Source organism: Vanacampus margaritifer, chromosome 13 (assembly GCF_051991255.1).
Source record: "Vanacampus margaritifer isolate UIUO_Vmar chromosome 13, RoL_Vmar_1.0, whole genome shotgun sequence".
Taxonomy (NCBI): domain Eukaryota; kingdom Metazoa; phylum Chordata; class Actinopteri; order Syngnathiformes; family Syngnathidae; genus Vanacampus; species Vanacampus margaritifer.
Window position 1 is genome coordinate 16,214,275 of NC_135444.1, and position 15,000 is coordinate 16,229,274.

Below are 15,000 nucleotides of genomic sequence, written 5' to 3' on the forward strand. Positions count from 1 at the left end.
ACAAAGGACTAATGTGGCGAATCAAACTTTTTTTTCCCCCAATGTAATATATGAGTGAACATTGAAAAAACATGACTTTATTTGTATTAGTTTTCTAGCACCACCCCAAAAAATTAAATAAATAAAAAATAAAATTTTAGCGAAGTAGAAAATCCAGTTTCCATTTCAAAGTACCGTTCCCTTTCTATCTTCCCATGGACCTTTTTTGTGTGGTTTTGTGGTTGCAGGTTGATTGCTTTTGGCCTTGAGGACTTGCCAGATGCTCGGGCAGCCACATGAGTAAGTCGAACTCCTTTGGGTTTTTTTTTTTTTTTTTTTTTTTGGGAGACGCTTGATCATTTGCTGGGTGTGTGTGAGAGACGTGTTGACAAAGTGTACGTAATTAGTACACAAGCAGCCCCTCCCTGATCATTAAAAATACATCTGACAGTGCAAGATTTTCAAACAATGCAGTTATTCACACGAATGGTTGTTAGGGCAAAAATCCCCAAAAAGCTGCACAGTGGACACTTTGAAGAGGCTCCAACTTCCAATCAGGGTCCGAGCAGCGTCGATGGCCGCTTGAAAAATTCACCCGAGGGCTCCTTGGAACACTCCAGTTGGCTGACGAGGCCTTGAATCCCAGGAGCGACACACACACACACACACACCCCAGGGTCGTTTACCTCACCGTTCCACATGAGACGTGTTTTTTCCTCTCCGTCTGCCATCCATCTATAAGGACTCATAAAGGCGAGATGGAAAGACATGAAGCGAGAGAACAGGCGCACGAGTGTAAATATATAAATCACACCGCGACACGCAAGGTCAAGGGCAGGAAAATGCTGGGCCGAGGCTGCTCTTTTTCACCGTCTTCGTTATTTGGTCATGAAGTAGGTATCGTATACAGTGTAGTCATTTGGAAAGGATTTGGAGAATAGATTAGAATGTTAAAAAAAATATTGCCAGTTATCCTCAACTCATTCACTGCCATTAGACGTCGTCAAAAATTCATTTGAACTATTTCTATTAGTTTAACATTTTTTTCCCACTTTTGTTAAGAGTATGAAAACCTAGATTTTTTTATTGTTCATAAAGAACAGATATAAAATGTGTGATTAATCGTGAGTTAACTAGTGAAGTCATGCGCTTAATTATGATAAAAAAAAAAAAGCCTGACACCCCTAATTTTGAATAATATTGTCTTTTAAAAAGAAAAAAGATTAGTAAAAATAAAAAATACATTTACTTAAAAAAAAAAAGATTATTAAAAATTAGGGGCGTCAGGCCATTAAATTTTTTCGTAATTAATCGCATGATTTCACTAGTTAACTCACGATTTATCACATATTTTATATCTGTTCTAAATGTACAATCATTTTTTCTAGGTTTTCATACTCCTGTTAACAAAAGTGGAAAAAAAAGTTAAACTAATAGAAATAGTTCAAATTAATTTTTGACGTCTATAGCCGTCAATGGCAGTGAAGGAGTGAAGTGGTTAAATAAGATAATGACAGTCCTGTATTTGAAGCAGAATAATATAATACTGGTAATCTATTTTTGTGAGAAAAAATACATATTAGAATAAGACTTTCTTAAGTTAAAGTCGTAATTTTACAAAACTAAATTCTATTTAAAGTTTTAATTTTTTTCCCAATTTTTGTTGTTGTCATTTTACATGAAAAAAGTAATTTAAGCCAAAAAAAAGAAAAAAAGTCATGTTAAATAATTAAGTCATAATCTTGCCAAAATAAAGCTGTATTCTTCTTCCATCCTCTAGAGGGAGCCGGCGAGAAAGATTATTTTGGTGAAAACTCAGGAATGACCTTAGAACTTTAAAAGCATGCAACAAACAATAGTGACAACCGCGTCATTTCGTCATGCTCAACCGGGTCCAGCTCCGCGGTTTTGGCGGGCTCCTCATGTCTTCAACCGCTTGCCCACCATTGAAATTTTGGGCCGCTTTCTAGACAAAAAGTCTTCTTGAGGCTCTCACTCGTGGAAATCTAAATCCGTGAACTGCAAACGAGACAAGGCCTGCAAATTAGAATGCACAACTTTCACAACATGCCACTGGATAATTTTGCCTTTAGAGATTCATTGACGTCATTAGATACTACAAACAGCATGTGACAAAAGTATTTAAAAAGTCTACACACCCCTGTTCAAATGTCAAGTTTTTGTGATAACTTCTGAAACTCAATTGTTTTTTTGTTGTTGTTGGGTTTTTTTTTCTTGGGGGGGGGGGGGGGTTGATGGAGGAATAAAAATAAACAAGTGAGATGATAGGGTTGCATAAGTGTGCACACCCTAGATAGTGCTGAACATATTTTTAGAATCAAATATATACCCATTGAATCATTGAGTATAATTTTTTTTTATATATATTTTGCATTATTATAAAAACAATATAAATAAAAAAAAAATCATGCCCACTTGGGGTCATCATCCTCGTCCTTCTACTGTAGTATCTGTGACTTTGAGCGTGTGTGGCTTTAAAAGCCTGTGAAGTGGAACAATTTGATTTGAAAAAAAAAAGTCATTTGAAAGTAAATACTGGAATAAAAATAAACTTAACTACACTAAGAAAGTATTGGTACTTTGCTCCTTCCCACCGCTGTAGAATAGAAAAACTAATGAATGCAGATTACATGTTTATTGCAAAACGTACAAGCAAACACAACATAAAGCATGTAATTACAAGGCAACACGCACTCAATAGCACCTAGTTGAAGGCACACGCTGATAAAACATCATAGGTTGAGAACATTGGCGACGCCCGCACCTGTGTGTTTGCACATGTCGGGGTCAAAGTTGGGGAGGGGGTGGGGGCTTGTGCGACACTTCATCTGGAGCAGCCGTTTGTGCTTGTTTGTCTCTACCGCATTATTAGCGGCCAAATCTCGGGTCTTCGTCCAACCCGTCGTCGGATGGCGAATCCGTCCTGCTTTCTTCACAAAAACACAGCTGTGTGTGTGAGCTTTCACCACGGCGGCCATTTTGTCCTGCTGAGGACATCTGGCTTACATTTGGAAAACAGAGGTGGGGCAAAATAAGGCTTGGGGGCCACAAAGGGCCAATCTCTGTTCTTTAAAAGTATGGTCCAGATTTGAAACAATTCTACAAATGACCTTGGCTAATCTGTCTGTTCTCTCGGTTTGACACAAACATTACCTAGCAACAATAAAACAATTTAGAAGACGCACATCCTTCGCAGCATTCTTAAGATAGAGCATGTGCGGCTCAAAGTGGCAAGCAGGGTGATTGCACTAGAAAAATAGAAACATACATTTACAATAAATTAACACAGTTTTTGTTAAAAAAAAAAAGTGTCTCATCTTTACATTGGACTATAAAAGTTTATTTTTATTTTTTTTATTTTTATTGGGCAACGTGGTAGTGGTTTATGCACAAAGCTTTACAAATCCACATTGCAGTCCGTTCTCACTCACATGAAATCCACAAGCAACTCAAGACACAAAGATGGTCAACTGCGCGCACTTCATACAATTCACGCACACGCACGATCTGCCGATAAGAGTTGTATGGACGAGTCTGCCTTTTCAATTGTAATAATGCAAGCATCAATCGTGTGGAATCGATTGTCCAATAAGTAAGTGACACAAAATGGAGCACACGTAAAATTAATCACAAAATTACTTTTTCTTCTATTAAGATTTTTCTTGTAAATGTTTGAGTTTTGACTGAATTCTAGTCGTCGTCTGACTATTCTCGTTATATGAACTTTTAGCCATTTTAGAGCTTTTTGACATTTTCAAGACATACAGGATATCGTGTTCAATGATTAGAGGGGGAAAAAAAGTTTGATTCCACCTTTTTCCCCATTTTTTTCGTTATAATCTAAAATAGGGCATGACTGCCATCTACTGGTGGTTGAGCATTAGTAAAGTTGTTGTTTGAAATGTACAGTGGCACAGCATCAGATGCTCCCCAACCAAGCCCTGTTGAAAAAGGGAATTGACTAGTATTGGCAGTGAATGGCTTAAAAGAAATTCCCCATGAAGGCACAAATGTGTTCTTGTCAAGTTACGACTTTTTGTTGTGCAGTATTAGAACATTTTCTCACAAATTTCAACATATATGATTCAAGTACAGAACAATTTAAAGTTGAACAATTTGATTACATTTTTCCCCGATTCAAATATTTTTTTCTTCTTATATTACACGTTTCCACCAGAAGCAATATTAATTACTATAAAAAATTGAAATAGTCAACTTTTTTTCAGGGTTCTTGCAGGAATCACTAAGTTAAATTTTAGACCTTTATGAGAAAAATTTGAGACCAACTTCAATTCATAGCGAGCTGGTGCTTTCCAGGGCCTTCACGCCCAAAAGTCTCCAACTTGAGATCTTTTTTGGCGTACTTTGCAGCGAGCCGAGTGCGCCTACCGCCTGCTATACCTCTTCCAACTGACATTTACTCATTTTACAGAAACACGTTGTCGACCCTCCACATTCTGACTAACTGCATAAACTCGGTGGAAATGAAAACTTGGAAGGGTGCGGTACGCGGTAGTGGACACATTGAGCCACCTAAATATAATGCTACATTCACACCAAAAGCGAAGGGAGCGTTTCGCCTCGCTTTACTCACTGGTATTTCACTGCCAGGGTGTACATGGGCGCTTCATTTGTGCACACCGGAGAGAGAGACGCTTTGCTTCACTTATCGCAGCCACTAGGCAAAACTCTGCTCAGATTAAAAAAAAAAAAAAAAAAAGTTGCACCAGTGCAATCAAGAGGCCAACACTGTGCTATATTGCGTTAGCTAACGCAGGGTTCTACGTTAAGCCTTTTCGGGTGTTGGCCCTGCCAGAACCAGCACTGGCCCTTTATAATCGCTAGCCTTGGTCAATTGAACACTTTTCAAATCAATACTATTGATCGTCCTCACGTGTGTATTTTTTTGTTTATTTATTTAACTCTTTGACTGCCAAAAACGTTAAATAACGTTTCGTAAAATCCTATGGAGGAGTGCCAAAGACGTTAAAAGACGTTTTTTTTCAAAACAGGTGAAACTAACCATTTTCTATTGTTGATTACTCAAAAACGGAATAAGGTAGAAACAAACTTTTTTTTTTTTGATGGAAGATGAGAGTCCAATCTTGTTTTGGCAGTATGTGTGTTTCCATAGTCCAAACACATAATTTTCTATGGACCTTGAAAGATCAGTCAAAATGCTTAAAATCGGCTGGCACCCACGGCATCCCTTTTCTGAAAACGTCTGGCAGTCAAAGAGTTAAACAAACGATTCACCAATCTCGAGTGTTGAAATTGCTTTGTTTCTTTGATGACGCAATGTCAACGATTGAACAAACGTTCCGTTTTTGAGGATGACGGCAACACAGCGCATCACCAGGAGAAGAAAAAAAAGAGAGAAAAAGATAAGAGAATAAATAATGTAATGATTCCTAATAAGAGATAACTCACAATTGGTAAAACACAACTCTAAAACATTTATATTATATATTAAAGTGTTGATTTCATCACATTTATTGATCAAATTTCTAGGGCCATTTGTATTTTTACCTGTGTCCAGACACCCTGTACAATACACAATCAAATGAATTTCAAAAACTAAATACGTAAATAAAATAAAAGTATAATACCTAGTGGCCATATATAAGTCGCATTCAAAAATAAATAATTAAATTCAATACGACAGCGTGCCTCAAGTAGCTCCCATTTAACTTGTTTCCACACAAACTGCACTGTACCCGTCTGAACACTTGGTGGCACACTGGGTCGCACCCACATGATGACGTACTCCGTAGACAGCCGAAGAAGAGAGCTGCTAAAGGATTTATTTAGCGTCATGTGCTAACTTCGAAACGAAGCTGTTAATAATGTATAGAGACAAATACAATTGCGGAGAATGCTGGCAGATTATCAAACTCAATGTCCGCTACAGGCACAGACAGTGACCCCCGCCTAATTAAAAAACTATTTACGGCAATCGAAGGCTTATCTGCCGTGAACCGAACGCAATAAGCTAGATGCTATGCTAACTGCTACGAACTACCCGCCCGCCCGAACTACACTGACTCCAAAACAAACGCACCCCTAAAATGCACCTCTTTGCTTTTGGTGTGGACGTTTTTCAGCACGCAGACAGGAACAACACCACAACAGGCACTTTTTTTTTTTTTTTTTTTTTCTACAGACAGTTCTCGGAATGGACGGAGCGGATATAAGAATTTAAGACTTGGGTTAATTAAATTCTAGACCTGGGATGAAAATATACTTGTTTTTTTAAAAAGACATTTAAGGCCTAAAATTTAAGTTTTTGAATTTTAGACCCTGCGATAACCTTTTTTTTTCTAGTAATTTTGCATCATTTCTTGAAAAATACAAAATAAGCCTAAAATTTAAGTTTTTGAATGTTAGACTTTTTTAGACCCTGCGAGAACCTTTTTTTTTCCTAGTAATTTTGCATAATTTCTTGAAAAATACAAAATAAGCCTAAAATTTAAGTTTTTGAATGTTAGACTTTTTTAGACCCTGCGATAACCTTTTTTTTTTCTAGTAATTTTGCATCATTTCTTGAAAAATACAAAATAAGCCTAAAATTTAAGTTTTTGAATGTTAGACTTTTTTAGACCCTGCGAGAACCTTTTTTTTTTCTAGTAATTTTGCATCATTTCTTGAAAAATACAAAATAAGCCTAAAATTTAAGTTTTTGAATTTTAGACTTTTTTAGACCCTGCGAGAACCTTTTTTTTTTCTAGTAATTTTGCATCATTTCTTGAAAAATACAAAACGAGCCTAAAATTCTGCCGCTCGCTCACCTCTTAACCGGAACACGCAAGAGGGCGTATACACCGTCCATTTCTCAAAATTGACTCACCCTGCCTAAATTTGTCATGCTAATACTACAATTGCATTATTGTCTTTGTCAAGGCAGAATTAGTCTTGTCCTAGATTGTGCAGGTGTACCTCATGATGAGGAAAACTCCATGCGGTAGTAGTAGCGCGCCTTGAAGAGAATCCACACCAAAGCGACATCAATACGAAAATGAGAAATAAGAACGAGCGAACGAACGCAAGCTTGTCGTTAGCTCACGCGTCATTTTCGAGTCTTTGCCTTCGACAACAACAATCGGCGCGCGTGCCTTCATTCGCTGCCTCCGGGAGGACAAGGAGGCGTTTAGGAGAGGATGAAGGCCCTCGCTCAGTCTAGTGGTAGTGAGCAGAAGGGAGGCGAGTGGTTGAGTCAAAGCGGGGAGGGCAGCACGCCGGTGGTGCGGGTGGGGTGGTGGCGGGTACCGTGCGCTTGGCGGGTCACACCGGGTGGCAGTTGTAATGGTTGCCGTGCTCCGAGTCGACAAATTGAAGGCTGGGCTTCCTCTCTGGCTCCTCGCTGTCGGCATGCTCGGGCTTGGCGCACCGTGGTGGACGCTTCTTGAAAAAGTCCGACACGTAACGCACCTGCGATGCACAGACGTCAAAAATGTTTTCACACAGAAACACAGCAACGTCATTCAACAAACACCCCACCAAACTGATAGTCGTAAAATTACATGAATTCTTATAGTACTTTTTTGTAATAGTGTCATTTTCATTTTTCATTTCAGTTTTTCTAGAATAAAAATATGATTTTATTTTCATAAAATTAAACAACTTAAAAAAAATATAGCTTTTATTTTTAGATTTTTTGACAGAACTTTTTCCAACATAATTTGTGTCTTTATTCTAGCTACATTATGACTATTTTTGTTAACCTTTTGGTAAATACTGTTCTCTTGAGTATTACACTACCAATGTAATATTTAAAAAAAAAAGAAGAAACAAAATGTTAGATCTTTAGTGTATTTTTCATTTTATTTGATTATTAATTTAATAAAATTGTGACGTTTTATTTATTTTTTTGTCAAAATGTTTGCACCAACTTTAACTCCAGTCTTTTGAAATTGGAAATGTATTCTTGCATCACATTACAGTTTGTTTTCTTATATTTAAACTGCCGTTTTGAAATATTGCAACTTTTTTTCTAATTTTGCAGCTTTTCACCCTCCACACAATTTGGGCTATTTTTCTTGTAAAATGACTGTAAAAACATTTTTTCCTGGAAAAACCTAACATTGCTATTTAAAAAAAAAAGTGTCTTTTTAAATTATTTATTTATCTATATTCATTATTTTTTTACAAATTTCCTCTCTATTTTGTGGCTTTTAAAAACAGTTGCGGCTTTTTTTTTTTTTTTTAAACCCCATTGTTGTGTTTTTTTTGTAGGTCAGGTTTTTTTTTTAAATAATTCAGCTTATTTTTCCCTGCCTGCTTATGACCTTATTCTTTTAAAATTACACAACTTTTTTTCTCCAGTACGTGTTTTTTTTAGCTCACCCCTTTTCTTGTAATATCGCCACTCTTTGCATGTAAAATATAATTTGTACTTTTTTTCTCTCTATATATTGTTTTTCTTATTGCAAAATGATTTCTTCACTATCCTGTTTTTTCTTAAAATATTCAGACATGTACATAAAAGCTGGGAAAGTGTGATCAAGTATGTCTGGTGCACACACACACACACACACATACACACCTTAGGGGAACACACACGCACACGGAAAGCAGAGGTGGTAAAGCGCGAGGCCCACGAGAGAATCTAATTGCATGCAGCACCATGAAGGCCAAAGGTGGCCTCTCATTTCCAAAGCATTTACGTATGTGTTTGCACGCACGCACGCACACACATTCCTGTTAAATTCTTTTCTACATACATTTTTACCTTGGATTTTTCTAATTTACTCCACCCACCCCACCCCACCCACTTATAGTTTTGTGACTGTTTCCTTAGAAAGTGTTGACTTGTTTCTCATAAAATTACACAATATTTGTTCTTATGTGACATTTTATTACTTTAAACTACTATACTATAATAATAATAATATAATTATATTCCATCGATTTCTTCTTCTAAAATTAAGACCTGTTATTCATACTGCAACACCTTTTTCTTGTAAAATTTCTGTTTCATTATCGTCAATATATATATATATTTTTTTATAAATAATATTTTGTCTTGTTACATAAATTATGACCTTCACATCACACACTCGGTAATTTCCACAAGATGGTGCTGAGTGTCGTTCCAAATAATAAAGAGTTCCAGCTGTATGAAGTGAGAAGAATGGTTTGAGGTTCAGTCAAGGGTACGTGTGTGTGTGTGTGTGTGTGTGTGTGTGTGTGTATCAAGTCACACTTCTTTCCGCGCTCACTTCCCGTCTAGATGAAATGTAACAGCGAGCAAGAAATGAAGCCAAAGTATTCCTGTGGTGAGAATTGTGTTAAACATGCTCTGATGTGGACAATCCCACCCAGTTTCGCTTCCCTTTAAGCAAAAAATAAAAAATAAAATAAATAAAATCCCAACGTCACGTTGATTGCCGTTACTGTCTTAGCATCTTTACACTAAACTAATATTAAAAGCAAATATTACGCTTCCCATGAGAAATTGCTAAAATGCCAATGAAAGAAAATAGCTGCGGACTAAGAACTTGATTAGTCACAACATTATCATTGCAATCCACCAATATGGCTCAAATATGCCCCCTAGGGGGTGTTAGCAATGTCAGGCCGAGCAAACTAATTTAGTTTGTTTACTTTGTGTGTTTTGTTTTCCTATTTACTAAACTATTGAGCAGTCTTACTATATTATTCAATGTTGATTCCTCTCATGTTAATTCAAATTCATTTGTTTAGTCATTTGTGTTGTTTCTATGCTGACTGAGTACTTAAAAAAATGACTACATAGAGAATGTATTCTTATCTAAAAGCTAGAAAACACCCCCCAAAAAGCAAATTTAAACCAAAGTATTAATAAGACAAAAGTGAAGCACAAAAAAAAACAATAAAAAAAACACGCCCTATTAAAAAGCTTAAAAAAAAAAACTAAGCACAAAACAACTTAAAAAAAAAGTTAAGCACCTAGCTAAAAAAAAGTTAAGCATGAATGAAAAGCTAGATTAAGCTAACCACAAATACAAATGAATTAAAAGAAAAACTAAAATAAAATATACACCGATAAAAAGCTGTAAAAAAAAGAAGCGAAATAAGCTAATAAAAAGCTAAACATGAATAAAAGCAATAAAAAAAAGCTAAAAAAACAAACAAACAAAAAACTGGAAGCTGGAAAAGCTAATAAGCAAAAAGAAAAAGAAAAAAAAGCTAAGCATGAATAAAAAGCTAGGTAGAAGTAGAAGCTAAAAAAAAACTACCAGTAGTAAGCATGAATTAAAAACAAAACAGCTACAAAAAAAACTATGTACTAATAAAGCTAGAAAGGATGCAAAGTATTGAATAAAAAAGATGAAAAAAGCCAAGTAAAAAAAATAAGAAAAGTAAATTTACAAAAACAAGTTAATTAAACTAGTTAATTATTAATGAAAAGCTAGAAAAAAACCTAAACACTAAAAAACTAAAAAAAAAAATATATATTAATTTAGGCATGAAATGAACTAATAAATTTAAAAAAACTTAGCATAAATAAAAAGGTACAAAAAGTTTAACTAATAGAAAGCTAATAAAAGCAAAAAAAAAAAAAAAATAAAGATAAGATGCTAAAATAAATTAATAAAATAACCTACCAAAAAGCAGCTAAAAAAAACAAACAAAAAACCCATCTGTGTTTTAGCCTCCAGCAACATTAGCATGATGCTACTGTGTCCTACCCGGTTCACTGCTATTACAGACAACTAAAGCAGATGAAGAGAATGTTATTACAGCGGACCGCCACTAGCGAAAACCGCATATACCCCCAAAATAAATTTACATTTGTCAAAATATTGATATGAAATCTGCTACGTATGCGAGTATGGATGTGTTAATAAATACAAGCTAGCACTACACATGAACGGGCGCAGTACTCATTACGAACGGTTGTTACGAATTTGTCAGCGTGTGTCGCATACTCACATTGAGCACGGCAACCAGCGCCCCCTGCAGCAGCCCCACCAGCACGTCGCTCCAGTGGTGCTTGTAATCGGAGACGCGCGTGTAGCCCACGTAGACGGCGAAGGCCACCAGGAAGAACTGCACGGTGGGCCGCAGGAGTCGGGCCCACTTGGCCACCAGCCGGGCCTGCACGTACAGCTGCGGGCGAACAGCGACAGGAAGCTGCAGTCAGTCGGCCAACCGCTAGTAGCTATTACGTACGGGCAGGTTAGTACTGAAAAATCTACGTGTGGTTTTTCGTCTGTGGGCCAACACGTTTACTGGCTGTGACAATGGCCGGAACGTTATTCACAGCCATAAAAAGCACACCAGTTGTGAATCTATATACATGACAATAACATAAACATGTAGAAGTAGAAATATAATAATAGGGAATAGGACTCATCATTATGGTAACACCTTTATTCAGAGATATATATATATATATATATATATATATATATATACATAAATAAATAAATAAAACAACAATTTTTTATTGTAGTTTAACCTCATTCGTTACATTTCAAATCTTTCAACAATTTTAGTTTACATTTATGTTTTTTCCTAGTTGAACTATATTTGTATTTGTTTCTATTTTAATTCAGCACATGTGTTTTTCTTCTTTACATATGCTATTTTTAATTTAATTTTATTACACTTATTGGCATTTAAATGAATTAATCTTGCACGATTAATTTTCATTCATAACTTGTATTTTAATTTAGTATATTAATTATCATGCAAAAAAAAAAAACATTTTCCAACTTTATTTGTATTTGAATTAGTTTAGACCTTTTTAACATTAAATTCATTGGCGTAACATCCATTCATTTAAAGCTCATTTGTATTTAAATGGATTTTATATTTTAATAGATCTATCATGTATGCTATGCATAATTCATTTAAAAAATATTTGTAATTTAATTCATTTATAATTTAAGATTTTTATTAATATTTTTGTCATGGACATTCAATTTGTTAATTTGTATTCAGTAATAAATAATGTAGATTTGACTTTTAGTTTATTATTTAAAATTTATTTAATTAATTTGTTTGTAATTTATATTTCAACTACCATGCATGTTCTTTTATTTATTTTCAATTTTATTTCTTTATTTTATTTTTTTTATCAGGTATGTTAACTAGCCTGCTGTAATAGTGTCATTAGTGTAATTTTACTGAAGTTGGCAGCTGTCCAGACTGAGAATGGCTGCTGGTGAAGGCGCAAAACTTGGCATGACACCTCCACTCGGCCACATGCAAAAAGTCCAGCCTCACTATTGATAAAAAAAAACACTGGACACTATTATTAGAAAGTAATGAAGCACTGCGAATGAAAAGAAACGGCCTTCGCTGCTTTACTTGGCCTCCAAATGAGCGCCGTTGTCTGTCTGTCTGTCTGTGTGTGTCTCCTTGTCAGTCCGTCTGTGCGAGTGTTTATGCGTCAGGGATGAGGCCAAGGCTAATCAAGTGGAACGTCACGTCTCTGCCGGGAAGGAAGCAGGCAGGCCATTGCTCACAGCTTGCACCAAATTTTTCCACTCAACTTATCGCCATGTTGGGGGAAAAAAAAAAAAACATCCCTTATAAGGCTTTTGAGGCTGGGTGCGCGTCAAGTGCGAAGGTCTGCTGCACGGGATTCACTAAGAGTGTAATTATTAACATTTTAAATAGTTTAACAGGGATGTGATTTGACCAAAGTGAAATGATCTGAAAATTTAGCCGGGGGTCTGGGGGCCGCTGGCACCCAACTAGGTCCAGGGCAGTACCCTGGTGGGGGGACAAGGGGGGCGAAGCCCCCCGGAGCTCATGGGTTTTCCGTGTTTTTAAGTACTTTCAATGCACTCACATGACAAAGAAATAGACAAAACAACAGCATAAATTTTCAATGTATATTGAACTATCCCATATAAAATGGCAGTTTTAGTCAACTCAAAATCAGTCACATTCAAAAACATTGGACTGCCTTTGCTTTTAAAAACTATCACTGAGAATATCATCATATCTAACTAATGTGATTACTAAGTTAACACATAAATAATGTTGAAGAGTTCAAATTTCATGAACAAATAATTGTATCATGACCAAATGAAAAGTAACTCATATTAGAGCATACCACAAATGTCTTTGTTATAGCAGAAGATGTTATCTGTCGGGGTCATGTGCATACACAATGAACTACTACTACTAAAAAAAAAATAAAAAATAAAAAAATCGGATTTTTTTTTGGGGGGGGGGGGATAAAAAAAAAAGCGGAATTCCGCGAATTAGCGGAAAAATCACATCCCAAACAGCCAAAACTAGTCCTAGACTTGCCTTGTGCACCTGAATCCTAAAAAAATTAAATAAATATAAAAACATCACAAGTGCCCTGTGGTATCATTTCACAGTGACTGAATTAAAAACAGCTTCTTCAAAGTTGTAACATGTCATCAATTTTGCTTACCGCCAGGAAGAGCATGCAATACATGCCGAAAGACGAGTGACCCGAGTAGAAGGACAGCCTGGAAACAGAAGAAATAATCATGTCAATTCAAATGGACATATGAATGGGGGGGCGCATATGAGCTAACGTAAAAACGAACATTTCTCTAAACTTGGCAAGTTGGCATTGATTTCTAGTATAGGACGATGGCCAAAATTGTCAATTTGGCTCAAAATGGCAGACTTTCTTTGTCTTTTTGGGTATGGGTACCTAACACTGTTTTGTGGGGCTACTCACGACACGACATGTCTAGCAAAACGAATACTGTTAAAAAGGAAGTCAACCTTAAACATTTCTTGACAATGTGTGACCTCACTAGTCTAAACATGACATTCTGATTCATATTACATTTGTGAAATATGAGTTATAAAGCAAAATCCAGTTGTTTTTATTCATATCAGAAGGCGGCCATTTTGTCATTTCCTGTCGACTGAAGATGACATCGTGGTTGCTCAGGTCTCAGCTAACGACCAATCACAGCTCACCTGTTTTCTGAAAATACCGTATTTAGACTAATAGGGATGCATAGAACATATTATTGTCAAGATTAAGTGATATGGGATCTGGGGATAAATTTAAAATCTTGAAGTTTGAAGGACCACTGGAAATGTCCAAAATGGCCCTTAAAGTGGCGGACTTCCAGTTTATACAAAAATAAATAAATATTGGATCAATTAACAGACAAAAAAAAATAAAAAAATATTTGATCAATCAACAGACAGCCAACATCAAATCATATAAATGTGTAATTTCACAAGCAATCCTCAGATGAGCAATGCAACTTGTACACAGAATTGACCTGGAAGCCATTATTTTACACACAACCTAGAGTTACGGTTTGTTGAAAAAAATTAAATAAAAACATAAACTAACATAAATCAAACATAAACGTGCTTAATACGACACGCATTCAGCTACTGGTAACACAGACACATATGACATGGAGTCACGTCCTATGACTTCATTAAATACGCCAACACAATGCATTCTGGGAACAATATACATGCAAAACAGGTAGGTATAACCACACCCGGAATTATTATTATTTTTTGGAACAATAAATTTACAGTTGAGTCCCGCTATTTATTTAGGTGTATAACTGACGCCCAATTATTTTTATTTTTAATATTTTTAATTTTATTTTTCAGGGCCATCCTGCTGATCAAATGTCAATTCGCAGTACGGATTCATTTCGCCTAATAATAATAATAATAATAATAATAATAACAACACTGACCTACTTGTGGTCGTCTTACCTGGACTCGGTGACGTCCTGAGGATTGCCCGTGCAGTTGATGATCTGCACGTAGCCCGTGCACACTTTCGGCGCACACACGGCCATAAAGTTGGGCCTGGGCCGGCCGATGGTGAACTTGGCCAGGTCGGTGAGCGACTGGCTGACGGCGGCTCCGAACAGGAAGGTGCCCACCACCTTGTAGAGGGCAGCCACGTACTGGTTAAAGTCGGAATTGGAGTAAATCCTTTTGCTGTACACCAGATACGCTTCCCCGGATGAAATCTGAGTCGGATAAGGAAATGAGTCTGTTTGAGTGAGTGAGTTTTGGCAGCAGTGGAAGGGA

At 36.3% G+C, this 15,000-nt stretch overlaps 1 protein-coding gene across 1 annotated transcript in view; it reads right to left on the bottom strand.

Moving 5' to 3' along the window:
• Nucleotides 1-2,620: 2,620 nt before the first annotated feature.
• Nucleotides 2,621-15,000, bottom strand: part of plpp2b (phospholipid phosphatase 2b) — a 28,208-nt gene continuing 15,828 nt past the window's right edge. The window contains exons 3-6 of the mRNA XM_077584515.1: nt 14,677-14,939; nt 13,382-13,439; nt 10,915-11,091; nt 2,621-7,428 (exon numbers count right to left, since the gene is read on the bottom strand). Coding sequence (XP_077440641.1) covers nt 7,282-7,428; nt 10,915-11,091; nt 13,382-13,439; nt 14,677-14,939 — 645 coding nt within the window. The 3' untranslated portion in view covers nt 2,621-7,281. The remainder of the gene's footprint in view (nt 7,429-10,914; nt 11,092-13,381; nt 13,440-14,676; nt 14,940-15,000) is intronic.